This window comes from Acipenser ruthenus, chromosome 51 (genome assembly GCF_902713425.1).
Source record: "Acipenser ruthenus chromosome 51, fAciRut3.2 maternal haplotype, whole genome shotgun sequence".
NCBI classification, from domain to species: Eukaryota; Metazoa; Chordata; class Actinopteri; order Acipenseriformes; family Acipenseridae; genus Acipenser; species Acipenser ruthenus.
The window spans coordinates 8,146,064-8,168,244 of record NC_081239.1 but is presented as its reverse complement, the minus strand read 5'-3'; the positions used below and the strand labels follow the sequence as shown (position 1 = coordinate 8,168,244).

Below are 22,181 nucleotides of genomic sequence, written 5' to 3'. Positions count from 1 at the left end.
ATCACTGTCTGCATCTGCATCAGAACAAGAACAGGTCCTTTCTGCAAGAACACTGCCCAGGGCAGTATATACACCATCACTGTCTGCATCTGCATCAGAACAAGAACAGGTCCTTTCTGCAAGCACACTACCCAGGGCAGTATATACACCATCACTGTCTGCATATGCATCTGCATCAGAACAAGAACAGGTCCTTTCTGCAAGCACACTGCCCAGGGCAGTATATACACCATCACTGTCTGCATCTGCATCTGCATCTGCATCAGAACAAGAACAGGTCCTTTCTGCAAGCACACTGCCCAGGGCAGTATATACACCATCACTGTCTGCATCTGCATCCAGCATCAGAACAAGAACAGGTCCTTTCTGCAAGCACACTGCCCAGGGCAGTATATACACCATCACTGTCTGCATCTGCATCTGCATCAGAACAAGAACAGGTCCTTTCTGCAAGCACACTGCCCAGGGCAGTATATACACCATCACTGTCTGCATCTGCATCTGCATCAGAACAAGAACAGCTCCTTTCTGCAAGCACACTGCCCAGGGCAGTATATACACCATCACTGTCTGCATCTGCATCAGAACAAGAACAGGTCCTTTCTGCAAGAACACTGCCCAGGGCAGTATATACACCATCACTGTCTGCATCTGCATCTGCATCAGAACAAGAACAGGTCCTTTCTGCAAGCACACTGCCCAGGGCAGTATATACACCATCACTGTCTGCATCTGCATCCAGCATCAGAACAAGAACTTTTCCTTTCTGCAAGCACACTGCCCAGGGCAGTATATACACCGTCACTGTCTGCATCTGCATCTGCATCAGAACAAGAACAGGTCCTTTCTGCAAGCACACTGCCCAGGGCAGTATATACACCATCACTGTCTGCATCTGCATCAGAACAAGAACAGGTCCTTTCTGCAAGCACAATGCCCAGGGCAGTATATACACCATCACTGTCTGCATCTGCATCAGCATCATAACAAGAACAGGTCCTTTCTGCAAGCACACTGCCCAGGGCAGTATATACACCATCACTGTCTGCATCTGCATCTGCATCAGAACAAGAACAGGTCCTTTCTGCAAGCACACTGCCCAGGCCAGTATATATACCATCACTGTCTGCATCTGCATCTGCATCAGAACAAGAACAGGTCCTTTCTGCAAGCACACTGCCCAGGGCAGTATATACACCATCACTGTCTGCATCTGCATCCAGCATCAGAACAAGAACAGGTCCTTTCTGCAAGCACACTGCCCAGGGCAGCATATACAGAATCACTGTCTGCATCTGCATCAGAACAAGAACAGGTCCTTTCTGCAAGCACACTGCCCAGGGCAGTATATACACCATCACTGTCTGCATCTGCATCCAGCATCAGAACAAGAACAGGTCCTTTCTGCAAGCACACTGCCCAGGGCAGTATATACACCATCACTGTAACCATCTGCATCTGCGTCTGCATCAGAACAAGAACAGGTCCTTTCTGCAAGCACACTGCCCAGGGCAGTATATACACCATCACTGTCTGCATCTGCATCTGCATCAGAACAAGAACAGGTCCTTTCTGCAAGCACACTGCCCAGGGCAGTATATACACCATCACTGTCTGCATCTGCATCAGAACAAGAACAGGTCCTTTCTGCAAGCACACTGCCCAGGGCAGTATATACACCATCACTGTCTGCATCTGCATCCAGCATCAGAACAAGAACAGGTCCTTTCTGCAAGCACACTGCCCAGGGCAGTATATACACCATCACTGTCTGCATCTGCATCTGCATCAGAACAAGAACAGGTCCTTTCTGCAAGCACACTGCCCAGGGCAGTATATACACCATCACTTTCTGCATCTGCTTCTGCATCAGAACAAGAACAGGTCCTTTCTGCAAGCACACTGCCCAGGGCAGTATATACACCATCACTGTCTGCATCTGCATCTGCATCAGAACAAGAACAGGTCCTTTCTGCAAGCACACTGCCCAGGGCAGTATATACACCATCACTGTCTGCATCTGCATCCAGCATCAGAACAAGAACAGGTCCTTTCTGCAAGCACACTGCCCAGGGCAGCATATACAGAATCACTGTCTGCATCTGCATCAGAACAAGAACAGGTCCTTTCTGCAAGCACACTGCCCAGGGCAGTATTTACACCATCACTGTCTGCATCTGCATCTGCATCAGAACAAGAACAGGTCTTTTCTGCAAGCACACTGCCCAGGGCAGTATATACACCATCACTGTCTGCATCTGCATCCAGCATCAGAACAAGAACAGGTCTTTTCTGCAAGCACACTGCCCAGGGCAGTATATACACCATCACTGTCTGCATCTGCATCCAGCATCAGAACAAGAACAGGTTCTTTCTGCAAGCACACTGCCCAGGGCAGTATATACACCATCACTGTCTGCATCTGCATCTGCATCAGAACAAGAACAGGTCCTTTCTGCAAGCACACTGCCCAGGGCAGTATATACACCATCTCTGTCTGCATCTGCATCCAGCGTCAGAACAAGAACAGGTTCTTTCTGCAAGCACACTGCCCAGGGCAGTATATTCTCCATCACTGTCTGCATCTGCATCTGCATCAGAACAAGAACAGGTCCTTTCTGCAAGCACACTGCCCAGGGCAGTATATATACCATCACTGTCTGCATCTGCATCTGCATCAGAACAAGAACAGGTCCTTTCTGCAAGCACACTGCCCAGGGCAGTATATACACCATCACTGTCTGCATCTGCATCTGCATCAGAACAAGAACAGGTCCTTTCTGCAAGCACACTGCCCAGGGCAGTATATACACCATCACTGTCTGCATCTGCATCAGAACAAGAACAGGTCCTTTCTGCAAGCACACTGCCCAGGGCAGTATATACACCATCACTGTCTGCATCTGCATCCAGCATCAGAACAAGAACAGGTCCTTTCTGCAAGCACACTGCCCAGGGCAGTATATACACCATCACTGTCTGCATCTGCATCTGCATCAGAACAAGAACAGGTCCTTTCTGCAAGCACACTGCCCAGGGCAGTATATACACCATCACTTTCTGCATCTGCTTCTGCATCAGAACAAGAACAGGTCCTTTCTGCAAGCACACTGCCCAGGGCAGTATATACACCATCACTGTCTGCATCTGCATCTGCATCAGAACAAGAACAGGTCCTTTCTGCAAGCACACTGCCCAGGGCAGTATATACACCATCACTGTCTGCATCTGCATCCAGCATCAGAACAAGAACAGGTCCTTTCTGCAAGCACACTGCCCAGGGCAGCATATACAGAATCACTGTCTGCATCTGCATCAGAACAAGAACAGGTCCTTTCTGCAAGCACACTGCCCAGGGCAGTATTTACACCATCACTGTCTGCATCTGCATCTGCATCAGAACAAGAACAGGTCTTTTCTGCAAGCACACTGCCCAGGGCAGTATATACACCATCACTGTCTGCATCTGCATCCAGCATCAGAACAAGAACAGGTCTTTTCTGCAAGCACACTGCCCAGGGCAGTATATACACCATCACTGTCTGCATCTGCATCCAGCATCAGAACAAGAACAGGTTCTTTCTGCAAGCACACTGCCCAGGGCAGTATATACACCATCACTGTCTGCATCTGCATCTGCATCAGAACAAGAACAGGTCCTTTCTGCAAGCACACTGCCCAGGGCAGTATATACACCATCTCTGTCTGCATCTGCATCCAGCGTCAGAACAAGAACAGGTTCTTTCTGCAAGCACACTGCCCAGGGCAGTATATTCTCCATCACTGTCTGCATCTGCATCTGCATCAGAACAAGAACAGGTCCTTTCTGCAAGCACACTGCCCAGGGCAGTATATATACCATCACTGTCTGCATCTGCATCTGCATCAGAACAAGAACAGGTCCTTTCTGCAAGCACACTGCCCAGGGCAGTATATACACCATCACTGTCTGCATCTGCATCCAGCATCAGAACAAGAACAGGTCCTTTCTGCAAGCACACTGCCCAGGGCAGCATATACAGAATCACTGTCTGGATCTGCATCAGAACAAGAACAGGTCCTTTCTGCAAGCACACTGCCCAGGGCATTATATACACCATCACTGTCTGCATCTGCATCTGCATCAGAACAAGAACAGGTCCTTTCTGCAAGCACACTGCCCAGGGCAGTATATACACCATCACTGTCTGCATCTGCATCCAGCATCAGAACAAGAACAGGTCCTTTCTGCAAGCACACTGCCCAGGGCAGCATATACAGAATCACTGTCTGCATCTGCATCAGAACAAGAACAGGTCCTTTCTGCAAGCACACTGCCCAGGGCAGTATATACACCATCACTGTCTGCATCTGCATCCAGCATCAGAACAAGAACAGGTCCTTTCTGCAAGCACACTGCCCAGGGCAGTATATACACCATCACTGTCTGCATCTGCATCAGAACAAGAACAGGTCCTTTCTGCAAGCACACTGCCCAGGGCAGTATATACACCATCACTGTCTGCATCTGCATCCAGCATCAGAACAAGAACAGGTCCTTTCTGCAAGCACACTGCCCAGGGCAGTATATACACCATCACTGTCTGCATCTGCATCTGCATCAGAACAAGAACAGGTCCTTTCTGCAAGCACACTGCCCAGGGCAGTATATACACCATCACTTTCTGCATCTGCTTCTGCATCAGAACAAGAACAGGTCCTTTCTGCAAGCACACTGCCCAGGGCAGTATATACACCATCACTGTCTGCATCTGCATCTGCATCAGAACAAGAACAGGTCCTTTCTGCAAGCACACTGCCCAGGGCAGTATATACACCATCACTGTCTGCATCTGCATCCAGCATCAGAACAAGAACAGGTCCTTTCTGCAAGCACACTGCCCAGGGCAGCATATACAGAATCACTGTCTGCATCTGCATCAGAACAAGAACAGGTCCTTTCTGCAAGCACACTGCCCAGGGCAGTATTTACACCATCACTGTCTGCATCTGCATCTGCATCAGAACAAGAACAGGTCTTTTCTGCAAGCACACTGCCCAGGGCAGTATATACACCATCACTGTCTGCATCTGCATCCAGCATCAGAACAAGAACAGGTCCTTTCTGCAAGCACACTGCCCAGGGCAGTATATACACCATCACTGTCTGCATCTGCATCCAGCATCAGAACAAGAACAGGTTCTTTCTGCAAGCACACTGCCCAGGGCAGTATATACACCATCACTGTCTGCATCTGCATCTGCATCAGAACAAGAACAGGTCCTTTCTGCAAGCACACTGCCCAGGGCAGTATATACACCATCTCTGTCTGCATCTGCATCCAGCGTCAGAACAAGAACAGGTTCTTTCTGCAAGCACACTGCCCAGGGCAGTATATTCTCCATCACTGTCTGCATCTGCATCTGCATCAGAACAAGAACAGGTCCTTTCTGCAAGCACACTGCCCAGGGCAGTATATTCTCCATCACTGTCTGCATCTGCATCTGCATCAGAACAAGAACAGGTCCTTTCTGCAAGCACACTGCCCAGGGCAGTATATACACCATCACTGTCTGCATCTGCATCCAGCATCAGAACAAGAACAGGTCCTTTCTGCAAGCACACTGCCCAGGGCTGCATATACAGAATCACTGTCTGGATCTGCATCAGAACAAGAACAGGTCCTTTCTGCAAGCACACTGCCCAGGGCATTATATACACCATCACTGTCTGCATCTGCATCTGCATCAGAACAAGAACAGGTCCTTTCTGCAAGCACACTGCCCAGGGCAGTATATACACCATCACTGTCTGCATCTGCATCCAGCATCAGAACAAGAACAGGTCCTTTCTGCAAGCACACTGCCCAGGGCAGTATATACACCATCACTGTCTGCATCTGCATCCAGCATCAGAACAAGAACAGGTTCTTTCTGCAAGCACACTGCCCAGGGCAGTATATACACCATCACTGTCTGCATCTGCATCTGCATCAGAACAAGAACAGGTTCTTTCTGCAAGCACACTGCCCAGGGCAGTATATACACCATCACTGTCTGCATCTGCATCCAGCATCAGAACAAGAACAGGTTCTTTCTGCAAGCACACTGCCCAGGGCAGTATATTCTCCATCACTGTCTGCATCTGCATCTGCATCAGAACAAGAACAGGTCCTTTCTGCAAGCACACTGCCCAGGGCAGTATATACACCATCACTGTCTGCATCTGCATCCAGCATCAGAACAAGAACAGGTCCTTTCTGCAAGCACACTGCCCAGGGCAGTATATACACCATCACTGTCTGCATCTGCATCTGCATCAGAACAAGAACAGCTCCTTTCTGCAAGCACACTGCCCAGGGCAGTATATTCACCATCACTGTCTGCATCTGCATGCATTAGGAATGCATCTTTTCAACATTAACTAATTATGAAGTTTGAAACAGTAACAATTTAATGTAACGTTTCTGGGCTAAATAAATTCCATTATTTTAAGTTTTATTTTAGTTTATAGTTCATACTATTAAGTATTGGAATCATCCTACTGTACCTTCTTAAGAAAGAGTATGGTTAGAGATAACAAAATAACTCCAGTAATACGTATTGCGATTCAGATTTGTAATAGTATTTTTTAAGCTGTTAATAGAAAGAGTACAAAAGGCTTTCACCATTTTTGTTCACCAATAGCAATGAAAACACTAAAGACTAAATTATATTCTAGGCAAGATTATTTCTACAGTAATTAGATTATTTTATATCTTAAACTATGATCCCTATTTTTTTCAAGTCTGTTTATTAAGTGAATAGATTTTGATATTCATAAAAATACTGTAGTAGACTGCCATTGGCTTCATCATAAACTGTCAGACTGTTTTATTCTTGGTGAGTTAAAGCTCTGTGAACAGTGTCAGTAACTCACCAGGCTCCTGTCCAAGTCCGGAGAGCTCCGTTCCCCTCGAGGGCTGTGCAGGAGTCTGATCTGCAGGGCGCCTGTAAGAGACAGAGAGAGGGGATCAATGTACCAGGGAGGACAGGAGCCTCATTACTGTTGCTTTGTTTCTATGTGCACCATGAAACCAGACCATACAACTCAATCTCATCTTGTAACATCAAACTGGGGCTGCCTGCAGCTGATTCTACCTGCAGTCTAAGAGCACATAGGCACAGTTTCTGAGATCCAGAGAAATCCAATTTCTGCCAGCCTGTTATCCTAACTGGGCCTGACTGATTCCCAATTCAAAATGGGTTTATTCTGCTTCTGATGTAAACTAATACAGTAGGACTGGTGTGGAAGTGTGGTGTGCAATTCACTGACACACAGGAGACAAAACTTTATTTGTAACGCCGCTCAGGCGCACTTATTTATTTTTACCCGCAGAGGGCGCTGTTGTCCATGGCCTGAATACTGACAACAGTAATCAGGAACACTGGGTTACCAATATCGGTATACAGTCCAGTGCACATACAAGTGCTCAAAATAATAATGAAAACAAATGACACAAAGAAAAATGGAAAACAAAACACTATTAACAAAACTACAAAATAAAGGTGCTGCACTCTGCAGTGTTTCCCTGACCGTCGCTACCTGCACGGTCCAGGTCTCCATCCTACACTCCACCGTTCCCTCAAACTACAGTCTATCCTTTTGGGGCCTGCCCACGGTTTCTCCGCTACCCATATATTTTGTTTTGTTTTGTTTTCATTCTCCAGCCGTTCTCGGTCCAGCAATAGAGCTTCTGCTCGCTCGTTTATCATCCTATAGGGGCAGCTGAGGGAACAGAGCGTTATTTTATAGGCCCAGCAATCCCCCAAGGCCCGCCTCCCAACCATTCAGAGAGAGGGAGAGACCACACACCCTCGTCCCACCTCTATGTGTCATTGCCATGACTGACAGGCGGATCTTACGAGGTTGCTGCCCTCTTTCTGCAGCACTATGCATGCGCCAGACAGTCAGCACAGACCTCCCCTGTTACAACTGGTTTCAGAACACTTTAAAAATCAAAGCATATTTGGCTGATAATTGACTGATCTTTAATATGGTCCATCAGCAGTCTTATTAAGTAGTAGTAGTATGTGTGCAGCAGTGTGGAGTAGTGGTTAGGGCTCTGGACTCTTGACCGGAGGGTTGTGGGTTCAATCCCAGGTGGGGGACACTGCTGCTGTAGCCGTGAGCAAGGTACTTTACCTAGATTGCTCCAGTAAAAACCCAACTGTATAAATGGGTAATTGTATGTAAAAATAATGTGATAACGTGTAACAATTGTAAGTCGCCCTGGATAAGGGCGTCTGCTAAGAAATAAATAATAATAATAATAATAATAATAATAATAATAATAATGTTGTAATATGGGTATAGTTCACCTCTAAATAGAAGTATAATGCATTCAGTGTCCTGAAACGGTCCCGACCGCTCTCTGAATGTGAAAGACAGATGTTACATCCCAAAAATCCCTGCAGTTGTGAGATGTGAAATTAGTGGGGTATAATCACCCATTGAAATGCAATGGATCCCCACACAGTCACATCGGATCAGTTTAATAATCTGATTCAGGGCTTAAAATCGCCTGAATTCATGGGAAAGGCTCTATGATGAAACAAGCTGGTTTGGTCAGAGTTTCACACAGGTTTCAGGGAAGAAACTAAATCTTGTCAATGTGTTTTCTATGGATCCTTCCAGGTTTCAAACACACTGCATCACCACGTGTGTGCAGAGTGAGATCTCAATGACACAGCATGATGAGTACCTGCAGCACAGCAGTCACAACATGCCCAGAGCTACAAGAGTCATGCCAGCACATATTCTATCAGCCATTGCAGCCGCTTGTAACTGATATTAAGCTCTATATTCTTACCTTGATTTAGCAGCAATGAACAGAAAACCTGGAAATACAGGAAACACGTTGTAAAGGTATGATTGTTTTACTGGAGTTGGTTTTGGTCTGTGTAATTCGATCTATCCATATGGTAAATGAACTGCAGTTGTGATACAGCAGTGCTTTGGGACTCAGCAGAGTGTATTACAGAGTGTACAGCTTTTAGAGTAGCTTGAGTTCGACTGTACTGCAATTACAGTCTAGCTGCACTAAACTACTGTAAGTCATAACATTATATATATATATATATATATATATATATATATATATATATATATATATATATATATATATATATATATATATATATGTTAAATTGAAGTTTCATTTCAATTCATTACAAATGCAATTATGCAATTTTTCATTGACACTTATTACTACACATTCCTGAAAGATATTTTTTTATTCTTTTTTTTACACATGTTCATGGTTCGGTTGCATCATTAGTGTTTTTTTCTATTTAAAAGTTGGGAGTGGAGCATATTTCTAATCACAATGTGACAATAGTTGATGTGTTTGTACATGGAAATGTAATCTATTGATTACACAACACAGTTGGAATGTTAATATACACAAGGAAACGGACAAGGTGACACAATTCAATTGGCTTGATTTAATACGCTCTGGCTGCAGTAAGTTCTCTAAGCCTTTAAAATGCTGGAGAGCTCTGTAATGGAACCAAAGCTTAGTAATTCCAGCCCATCCTGCATGACTGCTGTGAGGTCTGTGTTGTATCATTCAGTATTATAACAAAGGAAATACTAACATAAATGGCATAACTTAAAATGACAAAGGTTTCTAATAGAAGTCAATGAAATATCTAAAAGATATTCAATAAAAAGAACTAGATGCAATGTTTGTCCTTGAATGTATTAAAATTTTGTATTTCTAAATGCATCACTATTAAGTCTTTGACAAACGTTTTGAATTACATATTTCTCAAAGTCTGAAATGCAGTCTTCAATCAGCCTCTAACTAGTAAGTTCAGAGTGTGAGTCTCACCTTTGGTCTTGTATCGGTAGAACAGCAATAGTGTGACAGGAAAAAAAATAATCAAAACCAGCGAGACACTGAGAGCAGCAATGATCCACGACCAGGACTCTGAGAGGAGAGAGGAGAGGTGAGTGAATAACAATCAAAACCAGCGAGACACTGAGAGCAGCAATGATCCACGACCAGGACTCTGAGAGGAGAGAGGAGGGGTGAGTGAATAACAATCAAAACCAGCAAGACACTGAGAGCAGCAATGATCCACGACCAGGACTCTGAGGAGAGAGAGGAGGGGTGAGTGAATAACAATCAAAACCAGAGACACTGAGAGCAGCAATGATCCACGACCAGGACTCTGAGAGGAGAGGAGAGAGGTGAGTGAATAACAATCAAAACCAGAGACACTGAGAGCAGCAATGATCCACGACCAGGACTCTGAGAGGAGAGAGGAGAGGTGAGTGAATAACAATCAAAACCAGAGACACTGAGAGCAGCAATGATCCAAGACCAGGACTCTGAGAGGAGAGAGGAGGGGTGAGTGAATAACAATCAAAACCAGAGAGACACTGAGAGGAGCAATGATCCACGACCAGGACTCTGAGAGGAGAGAGGAGAGGTGAGTGAATAACAATCAAAACCAGCGAGACACTGAGAGCAGCAATGATCCACGACCAGGACTCTGAGAGGAGAGGAGGGGTGAGTGAATAACAATCAAAACCAGCGAGACACTGAGAGCAGCAATGATCCACGAGCAGGACTCTGAGAGGAGAGAGGAGGGGTGAGTGAATAACAATCAAAACCAGCGAGACACTGAGAGCAGCAATGATCCACGACCAGGACTCTGAGAGGAGAGAGGAGAGGTGAGTGAATAACAATCAAAACCAGCGAGACACTGAGAGCAGCAATGATCCATGACCAGGACTCTGAGAGGAGAGAGGAGGGGTGAGTGAATAACAATCAAAACCAGAGAGACACTGAGAGCAGCAATGATCCACGAGCAGGACTCTGAGAGGAGAGGAGAGGTGAGTGAATAACAATCAAAACCAGCGAGACACTGAGAGCAGCAATGATCCACGACCAGGACTCTGAGGAGAGAGGAGGGGTGAGTGAATAACAATCAAAACCAGAGACACTGAGAGCAGCAATGATCCACGACCAGGACTCTGAGGAGAGAGGAGGGGTGAGTGAATAACAATCAAAACCAGAGACACTGAGAGCAGCAATGATCCACAACCAGGACTCTGAGAGGAGAGGAGGGGTGAGTGAATAACAATCAAAACCAGCGAGACACTGAGAGCAGCAATGATCCACGACCAGGACTCTGAGGAGAGAGGAGGGGTGAGTGAATAACAATCAAAACTAGAGACACTGAGAGCAGCAATGATCCACGACCAGGACTCTGAGGAGAGAGGAGGGGTGAGTGAATAACAATCAAAACCAGCGAGACACTGAGAGCAGCAATGATCCACGACCAGGACTCTGAGGAGAGAGGAGGGGTGAGTAAATAACAATCAAAACCAGCGAGACACTGAGAGCAGCAATGATCCACGACCAGGACTCTGAGAGGAGAGGAGGGGACAGTGAATAACAATCAAAACCAGAGAGACACTGAGAGCAGCAATGATCCACGACCAGGACTCTGAGGAGAGGAGGGGACAGTGAATAACAATCAAAACCAGCGAGACACTGAGAGCAGCAATGATCCACGACCAGGACTCTGAGAGGAGAGGAGGGGTGAGTGAATAACAATCAAAACCAGAGACACTGAGAGCAGTAATGATCCACGACCAGGACTCTGAGGAGAGAGGAGGGGTGAGTGAATAACAATCAAAACCAGCGAGACACTGAGAGCAGCAATGATCCACGACCAGGACTCTGAGGGGAGAGGAGGGGTGAGTGAATAACAATCAAAACCAGAGACACTGAGAGCAGTAATGATCCACGACCAGGACTCTGAGGAGAGAGGAGGGGTGAGTGAATAACAATCAAAACCAGCGACACTGAGAGCAGCAATGATCCACGACCAGGACTCTGAGAGGAGAAGAGGGGTGAGTGAATAACAATCAAAACCAGCGAGACACTGAGAGCAGCAATGATCCACGACCAGGACTCTGAGAGGAGAGGAGAGGTGAGTGAATAACAATCAAAACCAGAGAGACACTGAGAGCAGCAATGATCCACGACCAGGACTCTGAGAGGAGAGGAGAGGTGAGTGAATAACAATCAAAACCAGAGACACTGAGAGCAGCAATGATCCACGACCAGGACTCTGAGAGGAGAGAGGAGGGGTGAGTGAATAACAATCTAAACCAGCGAGACACTGAGAGCAGCAATGATCCACGACCAGGACTCTGAGAGGAGAGAGGAGAGGTGAGTGAATAACAATCAAAACCAGCGAGACACTGAGAGCAGCAATGATCCACGACCAGGACTCTGAGAGGAGAGGAGGGGTGAGTGAGTGTCGTTCACAATTATGAGGAATAAAGGGGCATTCAGAACAGAAAATAGGAGGCACTTTTTTACACAGAGAATTGTGAGGGTCTGGAACCAACTCCCCAGTAATGTTGTTGAAGCTGACACCCTGGGATCCTTCAAGAAGCTGCTTGATGAGATTCTGGAATCAATAAGCTACTAACAAGCAAACGAGCAAGATGGGCCAAATGGGGCCTCCTCTCGTTTGTAAACTTTCTTATTTTCTTAAAGCATAAATATTCAGGAGGGTTCAAGAGCTTGGCAACAACTGTTCCTCTGTTCAGCGGGTGAAGAGGTGATATGTAGAGGCTGTTGTTACTTTGCACTTCAATGTGTAACTCCTGGCTGCTCTTCTTCACTCCCTGTGACTCCACAGCACACGTGTAGCTCCCAGTGTGGCTCTTCTCAGTGCTGGCTATGCTGTACAGTGCAGAGTCAGTGCTGTTAGTCACAGGCTCCCCGTCTCTCACAATGGTGTAGTGGAGTTCAGGGCGGGGGGTTTTGTTCACTGCTGCCTCACAGGTCAGGTTAAGAGCCTCTCCCTCCTTTACTGTATATCCTGGAGATGCTGTCAGAGTCACCCTGGAGAACAGAGCTATGAAAAGATGACATGAAGACAGGTTAGTGATTCTGAAGCTGTCTGACCAAGATATTCAAACCAATCAGAGAGAGAGAGACAGAGGCAGTGCTGGAGTATAGAGGCTCCTTAGAGAGACAGAGGCAGTGCTGGAGTACAGAGGCTCCTTATTGTTTTGCTTATAAAGGTAACACCAAATGTTTCAGTCAAGACAGGAACAAGCTATAAACACACCATTGAAACATCCCACAGCATCCTGCCCCCTCCCCTCCCTAGGTTCTAAACCCTTAGATATATCTGCATTGATAATCTGCAAGTCATTCAAACACTGCTATGAAGTATAATGAGTTGAGTCTTCACTTACAACAGTGTTAGTCATGAGTTTAAACCACACTCTCAAATAATTCAATACATATTTTTTTTTCTTGGTATTGAAAAATGAGCAATGAGATTATTATTTTTAAAATGGACATTTACTGTAAATAGATATGCTTTGTCATGGTGTTCTATATAACATCAGATATCGCTTTGATTTGAGCTATTGCGTGGTGGAGTATCTGAATAGACAGAGAGACATAGAGAGGAATAGAATTAGAAATTGGAATTAGGGAAATGCTGGAGGATTGAGGCTCCCAAGCAGAATCAAAAGAGTACCCCCTACTGCTGAGGGCAAAGCTTTAGTAAAAAGGAAGGAGATTCTGTATTGCTCACCAGTTACATTTACCCAGATGGGATTGCTGTATTGTGAGTAAAATGTGTTCCTGCCCCGTCCAGCTCCACACCAGTACTCTCCACTGTGGGACAGAGCAGCAGCACTGATTGTGTATCCGGCTCCAGTTCCACTGCTGCTGTCAGTCTGGTACACTGGAGCTCCCTGCCTGTCTTTGTACCAGAGATATCTCCAGCCACCAGAGCCCCCCTCAACCACACAGCTCAGGGTGACTGTGTCTCCTTCAAATATTTCTCCCCCTCTCCCCTCCCAGTACAGGGCTGGCTTTGGTTGTCCTGCTGAAATACAGATGACAAATAAGGACTCACGTTTCCTTTATTCCTGAGTGGCTGTGAGCAGCACTTCCCTAGCAGGATAGCTGTGGGGTATTATGTTCAGTGGAGACTATTTTTACTTGTATTAAATAAAACTGTTACTTGAACATAATGAATAATTACAACACAGTACAGGGAGTCACTTTAATGTACTTGCTAATATAAGTAAAGAATTAACGGACATTGCTAAGAATTTGTTTTACAAAAGTGTCTTGAATCTCCTGAATTATTAAGTAAATATTGCAAAGACAAAGTCATTAGATAACATACTACAAAGTGATCTACAAATGAATCTACAAAGTGGTCGTTCTGGAAGTAGATCCCTTCTATTGTAAAGCACTTGTTTAACTCTTTTGTAGCTCGCAGGCTCCAATCAGTAATAGTTCTGTTAGACACAAAGTCTGGGTGAAAGAAAGGACTAAAGAATCACCCTGGAGCACAGAATGAATAGAATAGAATGATTGTTTCATATTAATGCAGACCAATCAGAGAAAAGCAATGTAGAGTTCAATTCAACCTTCTTATGTATACAAATCTAGATAGATAGATAGATAGATAGATAGATAGATATAGTCATCACTCGGATATATGACACTCAGATACACATCAGTCGCATTTTACCGTCCTTGTAATACTGGGTGAGTGGTTTATATCCAGACATGTGGACACAGATGGCAGCTCAAGTATATAAATGCATGGCACCTCCAGTCAGCAACCAACTCCCCTTTTTATAAAGACAGGTGATGCTCAATAAACATACGTTTAGGATCTATACTCCACAGTTCAAGAACCTGACAGGTAAAACAATCACAGGATTTGGGATTTACCGAATTTGCAGTATTATCCCAAAATACTCATAACACTGGCATAAGTAATCAAGTTACCAACATATTTTACCCATGGGGCTTGAGCAGGATGGAATTTCTGCAATGAGGGCAGTATAAAAATGACCACTAGGGGCCCACCTAAAACAGCTTGTTTTAAGATTTACACAATGTCTAAATCTCTTCATGGGAAAGAAATAACTGGTGCATGGTGCATGTCCTCAAGATGCTTCTAGACAGCGTTTCTGGACTTTATTAGTCTATCTCATGTTATGATGTCATCATCACATACAAAGGCACATACAGTTTATTAACAATACAATTACCCCACAACCATAGTGAATTCACCCCTAAAGCAATGTAACTTACAATGTAGTAGTGGTAATAATACAACTTATAATAAAGACAACAAATTGGGACTGTCGACAGAATCAAAACGTTTCATAATGAAAATATAACTCCAGGTTTACTAGAGGATGACAAAGCCTATTAATCAAGGAAAATTACAAGGTATCTGTGTCTGGCAATCATAGCAACATGCATCTGACTGTCCATCATAATTTCATTAGAGACACATTTGAATTAAAATATTCCAATGACTAAATTAATTATTCACTGTATGGCTTCTTCGCAAAGTAACGTGTTGTTGAAAACTGTATTTACTGTGCTAGCTGTTTGTGTTATCAATTACATTACATTTTCATGTAGCTGTATTCTGCTGTGGAGGATAATGTGATGATCGCAATGATCTAATCAACTTTTGGTACGTTGCAATTGGGATTAACAATAAAATAATAATAATAATAATAATAATAATAATAATAATAATAATAATAACAACAACATTGGTGTCCTTCTTTTTCTTTTTTTTTAAGTAAAGGCCTAAAAATAAAGTTTTAGCAAGCAGTCTAATCCCGTTTGATTCCAATGCAATAGAAGTACAGATATTCATTACTACTATTTTTTACAGATGGGAACGATAAAGCATTAAGCTACAGTATATTGAACATATCTTGTTAGCCACGAACAGTTTGAAATATTAGGATTTAGTTTAATTTACTGTATGATCCAATTATAACATGTATGTGGCAGGGCTGAAGCCTGCCCCTGTAAAATACAATTGTGTTTAATTATAAATATGGTTTGGTGGGATTTGTTGTAATTAACAATGTGTTTAATTTGCTTAATTGAAATGAATGTGCAGCAGGTGGCCGGGGGTGAATTGAACGATTGAACAACTGACAATCAATTAACCCTGGTCACCTGCCTTTAAAAAGAGTCTGAAAAGCCAGTTTCTTGTTTTTTCTTAGTTCTGTGCTGTTTGTGTGTTTGGTGTTGCTTTGTTTGCACAGCCCTGGAGATGAAGGCGGAGAACCCACACGACTGCATGTGGAACCAGGGTGAACTTCAGCACGATCACGATTTTAATCCTACCACAGTTTATTTAGTTTAAGTTAGGAAGAAGGTTCCTGGTGCAGGACCCCCATGTGTAGCACAGCCCAACTTGGCCACCTTTTATTTATTGTCTGTGTTTGAACTGTTTTGTTTTTGGATTTTGTTCTTCATTTACTGCCTTGTAGATATCCTCCTGCACTAGGGCTACCATTGCTGGTACCTTAGTGGTGGCCACCAACGCAGCAACTGCAACAACTGCCTGTAAATAAATAAAACCTGGACACCTGAGCAGCGTTTCAACTACAAACCCTCTGTGTCTCACGTTCTCTCAGTGGATACCCACACAGTAACAGAACCCCCCTGTTACAAAGCCTCTTACAGTGTAGTATTTTATTTTTGAAAGATGGCCTTCTATAGTGACCTGATCTTCCAGAGTAATCTGTGACCAACCAGTTTCTAGATATCATCCTATAGCATGAAGAAGATGCTGGACAGGATAACTAAACTGCATATCGCACTGACCTCAATTTTATTGTGAAGCAAACCATGCCATATTTCACCATTGTTGGCCATGGTTACCACTGTATTATATTCAGTGGAGTCCGGCTCTAATCATTTAACAAACAAGTACAAAACAGAAACAAAAAGAAAATCACACTGAAACTGGTGTTATGTAAGAGGAGCTCAGTCATTAAGCCTTATCACACAACTGCAAGCAGGCACAAAGAAAATACCTATTTTCTCAGACTTTTATCGTTTGGAAACCTAGAGTCTACTGATGCCCTGTAGTGTCCCTCCTTGACAACTGCAACTCCCTCCTGGCCGGCCTCCCTGCCTCTGCCATCCATCCGCTGCAGCTCATCCAAAACCATGCTGCTCGCCTTGTCTTCTCCCTTCCCCATTTCTCCCACACTACACCGCTGCTCTGCTCTTTCTCCCTATCAGTGCTCGTATCCAATTCAAAACTCTTGTACTCGCCTATCGCTGTATTGACCATTCTGCTCCCTCCTATCTCCAGACTATCATTCCTACATCCCCTCTCACCCCCTCTGCTCCTCCACCTCAGGCAGACTGGCTGTTCCCCCTCTTCTCTCCTCCGCCTGCAGAACCCGCTCCTTCTCCTCCCTTGCCCCTCAGTTGTGGAACGACCTACCCACGGATATCACGACTGCTTAGTCCCTGCCCACCTTCCGTCGCCTCCTCAAGACACACCTGTTCAGACAGCATCTGTAAACCTCATCTCTCGACTATACTGGACTATATGGCACCCAATTGTTCCAGTACTTGCATCAGCTTGTACTTGCACTGAACTGCTTCATACCTCGATACCTTAATTATAACTACTTTCTGTATCTTGTATTTGACTTTACTCTTACAGGTATCCGTATTTATGTTTTTTTGTAATTGCTCTTATTTGAAATCATTCTCATCCATTTATCATACTTACTACGTGCTCCTATTGGACTCGTATAAGTAAATTTAACTGCTCTAAGTCGAACCCGTTCTTACATGGAATTATTTACTGTATTCTCTGTTTTTTGCTCTTATTAGAATTTGATCTTTTGCTACTGATTTTATTCCTCTTATCTGTAGTATGATACTCTGTAATGTGATACTTTACAATGTGAAATTTTGTATGTGATACTTTGTACTGTGATATTTTGTAACAGTTGTAAGTTGCCCTGGATAAGGCCGTCTGCTAAGAAATAAATAAATAAATAAATAAATAATAATAATAATAATAATAATAATAATAATAATAATAATAATAATTAATAATAATAATAATAATAATAATAATACTACACAGTCAGAACTGGATATCCGTTACTCAGATATACGTCAGTTGCATTTTACCGCCCTTATATTAAGAATAAAATCAATCCCCATTATATATATGTAACAAATTAATGCAATGACCCGTCACACGCGATTTCCGACTCCGTCACCAGTGTTCTGATACAAAGCCCATTTGAGGCGCCCCTGTGTGTATTTTGTGTTCATTGTTGCATGTGGCGTGTTACTGTTGGTTTAGGTATTGGTACACAGAGTGTGGGTTATGTAGCACAGGTGATGTAAAGTGTATAATTGTATTTAGGCACAGGGATTGCACAATCACTTCACGTGCAGATTAAAGTGTGTATTACTATGGAAGCACGGGGAGCACAATTAGTTCACTTGCAGATGTATCAAGATTCCAATTGAATGACTGATTAGCAATCGAGTCTCGATACAGCTGCATAAAAAAGCCAATTTTCACGCACATGTGGTTGTGTGTTCGAGAGTGGAGAATGGGAGAGAGAGAGAAGGAGAGTAATTATAAAAATAAAATAACAAATGCTACTCTTGCGGGAGGACTCGACGATACTTGTTCGGCAACTGTGCTTGTCTGTCTTTTTTGGCCACTGCATTGTTTTGTTTTGTTAAGTGTTTTCCGTTTGTTCAGCTGTTTTATTTGTTCATTTACAATAAACCGGTGCAACAGCGCAATTCATTCACAATCCTCTCACCACTCTGTGCTTCTTCCGGGTCTGACGTCACCGCTAAGGCCAGCTTGCCACACCATCTCTTCAATGTTATAATGTTTTATTATAGTGATGTCCTTTTAAATATATTTTGAGCCGATTCACTTTCTTAATCAAACACTAATTGGAAGTTGTTTCTTTTTACCCTCCATATCTTGATTGAGTTCACAAGTGACTTGATCTCACCTGATTCTATTTGAACCTGCATTCCATTCTGTCTCTGATTGCCGAATTCAGCTTATTAATTTCCACTGCATTACTTTCTAGTAGTGTGTCGCTAATTTAAACAATCTGGTATTCAGTTAAGGCTTAACAACTATTAATTAAGGCTTAAAGGGAGGGAGAGAGATGAAAAATAAAAACCGAAAACTAGAAGCCCTAGTTATAATGTACTTGTTTAACCGTCACAGCTCACGTTTTTTTTCTCTGGCATGGCAAATCAGTCTGTCTTTATTATTGTGCAGTATAACAGGGGAGGTCTGTGCTGACTGTCTGGTGAGGCGGGTCTTGGGGGATTGCTGACCCTATAAGATAACGTTCTGTTGTTCCCTCAGCCTGCCCTCTAAGAAGAATCGAGCCAGCTGGCGGAAGCTGTGCTGCCGGAATGAGCATGGCCAGAGAAGAATGAGCACAACAACAAATTATTTAAAAATAAAAGAAAATGAATTTTTTAGAAGCGGGGAAAAACTTGGGCAGAACCCCGAACAGTACAAGCAGGTTGAGGGAACGGGTGAGTGTAGGATGGAGACCCGGGCCGTGCGAATAGCGACGGTCGGGGTAACGCTGCCGAGTGCAGCACCTTTAATTTGTAGTTTCATTACTGTGTTTTATTTTCCCTTTTTCTATTCATTATTGTTTTGAGCACCTGTGAGTGCGAAACATTGGACTGTACCTGTATTGGTATTACTGTGGACCTGACTACCGTTGTCGGTATTCAGGCCACAGACAACAGCGCCCTCTGCAGGCTAAAGAGAAAATAAAACCAAAAGAAAATAATAAAACTGGGCACTAGTGCGGTGTTGCAAATAAAACTTCTGTCTCCCGTGTGTCAGTGAATTGCCCACCACCCTTCCACATGCAGTTACACATCACTTCCTCCAAAAACAAAGCGAACGAGATAAGCTAAGGTAATGTAAAAGTTAATCATACATACTGTGATGCATTTAAAAAAAAACTGTGCTCTTTAGTTGCTTTTGTGCATTTTCATTTGCAAGTGAACTGTGACATTAGGGCACTATATTCTGCAATTTTGAAGGATACTGTTTTAATACTTGAAACTGGTGTTGTTATTTTTAAATCTTTTGCTAAATTGCATTGCATTTTACGTTTTATGCAGTTCTGTGCATGGGTAACATTTTGATTTTGCTGTTCGTTAATTTTACATAATGCTAGTACAATACGTACTGGATTTAAAAGAATGTACTGTATTACAGTCCATGTGTTGTCTGTTTTGTCAAGTGATATTTTCAGAATCATATCGTTCTGAATTAAAATACTTCTGTTGAAAATATAGTACTGTACCAACAAAACAAACTACAGTACATCTAAATGGAAGTCTGCTTATTTTAGATATATATTTTTGACATTGTATCTTTTTTGTGTTCCCTGAAAAAATGGACAGGTGTTTGTCTTTTGCTGTTATGTTATTCCCCCAACTTGTGCTATAACAAATTTCAGTGAAAGAATCAATGAAAGACCCCTCTTGATGAAAAACAAAACTAACAGGAGGACTGTCTTCAAATAGTTAAACATTGGAGACAGATTGCTGAACAATCTACCATCATCATGAGCCATCTCTTGTGATATGTCAGACATAATAAAAAAAAAGAAAAAGAAAACGGCAACAGTGCCAAAGAAAAGATAAATACACGCTACAATATACGTCTCGCTGTACAGTTCCTCAAACCCAAGTCATATTTTTTGTTTACATACGAAATGTGCGTGTGTGCGTGTGTGCGTGTGCGTGCGCAGGGAAGGGGGTTGTTTAGGTGGTAGGGGCAGGTTACAACTGAAGTAAAAATGTTATAGGGTCGGATATGCGAGTACTGACTATAATAATAATAATAATAATAATAATAATAATAATAATAATAATAATAATCTCTTGAGACTAAGCCTGAACTCACCTTTCACAGTCAGTGACACCGAATCACTTTGTTTATTCTTTCCCAACTCTACTGCCTCCACGTCACACAGGTAGTTCCCACTGTTACTCAGCTCTGCCGATGGGATTGAGTGCCGATCCTGTGATCCAGCTCCACTCAGATACCTCTTGTCTTTCATATAGCGGTACTGCAGCTGTGTGCCCTGTTTATTTATGTGAGCTCCACACTGCAGAGTCACAGCCTCTCCCTCCCACACTGAGGCACCAGGTAGCACTGTCAGAGTGGGTGTGGAAAACAGCTCTGAGAAACACAACAAGACAAATACATAACATCAGACAACTAAACAAGTTTAATAAACAACTGTGTAGATAGACAGAAGTTTAGGAGCTATATTCTACAGTCTAAGATTGTAATTAACAAAGGAGGAACCTGACAGGTAAAGCAATCACAGTATTTTGGAGTTACTAAATTTGCAGTATTATCCCAACATACTCATAACACTGGCATAATTAATCAAGTCACCATCATATTTTACCCATGGGGCCTGAGCAGGGTGGATCTTCAGCAATGAGGGAAGTATAAAAATGACCACTAGGGGTCTACCTGAAACAGTTTGTTAAAGATTTACAAAATGTCTAAATCTCTTCATAAGAAAAATAAATAGCTGGTGCACACCCTGAGACATTTCTACCAGGGACTTTATTAGTCTATCTCATACTGTATGTTGTGATGACATCATCAAATACAAATGCACATACAGTTTATTAACAATACAATTACCCCACAGCCATAGCAAGTCCTCCCGACACACACAATGCAGTTTATTTATAGCACTACTACTACTACTACTACTGACAACAACAACAACAACAACAACAATAATAATAATAATAATAATAATAATAATAATAATAATAATAATAATAATAATAATAATAATAATAATAAATACAATTTTGTTATAGGAAACATTTGAATTTCAATATTTAAATGAATATTAATGAAGTATGTATTGCATGGCTTCTTCACAATGTAACGTGTTGTTGTTGAAGAGCAGTTTAGTGATATAACATTTACATGCAAGCTGCAGGGTTGGATTAATTTGCACTTGCATTTAAATACAATCAATATTGTATTTAACAATCAATACACTGTATTTGCATCATTTTGCAAAGTATTTGCATTGGACAGAATCTATTTAATTGTCTATCAAATGCATTTAGCAAGTGTTCCTGTTTAACCAACTCCAAGCGCAATTAATGATACAGCTATTAGTGATACAGCTATTCATGATACAGCTATTAGTGATACAGCTGTATCACTAATAGCTGTATCATTGGCAGCAGTGTGGAGTAGTGGATAGGCCTCTGGACTCTTGACTGGAAGGTCGTGGATTC

The 22,181-nt window shown here is 43.0% G+C and overlaps 1 protein-coding gene across 1 annotated transcript in view; it reads right to left on the bottom strand.

The window, feature by feature from the left end:
- Positions 1–21,323, bottom strand: part of LOC131722727 (uncharacterized) — a 32,593-nt gene extending 11,270 nt beyond the window's left edge. Inside the window, exons 1-5 of the mRNA XM_059015740.1 lie at positions 21,320–21,323; positions 20,806–21,084; positions 9,855–9,953; positions 8,832–8,859; positions 6,899–6,969 (exon numbers count right to left, since the gene is read on the bottom strand). Of these exons, the coding sequence (XP_058871723.1) occupies positions 6,899–6,969; positions 8,832–8,859; positions 9,855–9,953; positions 20,806–21,084; positions 21,320–21,323 (481 nt within the window). The remainder of the gene's footprint in view (positions 1–6,898; positions 6,970–8,831; positions 8,860–9,854; positions 9,954–20,805; positions 21,085–21,319) is intronic.
- Positions 21,324–22,181: the final 858 nt, after the last annotated feature.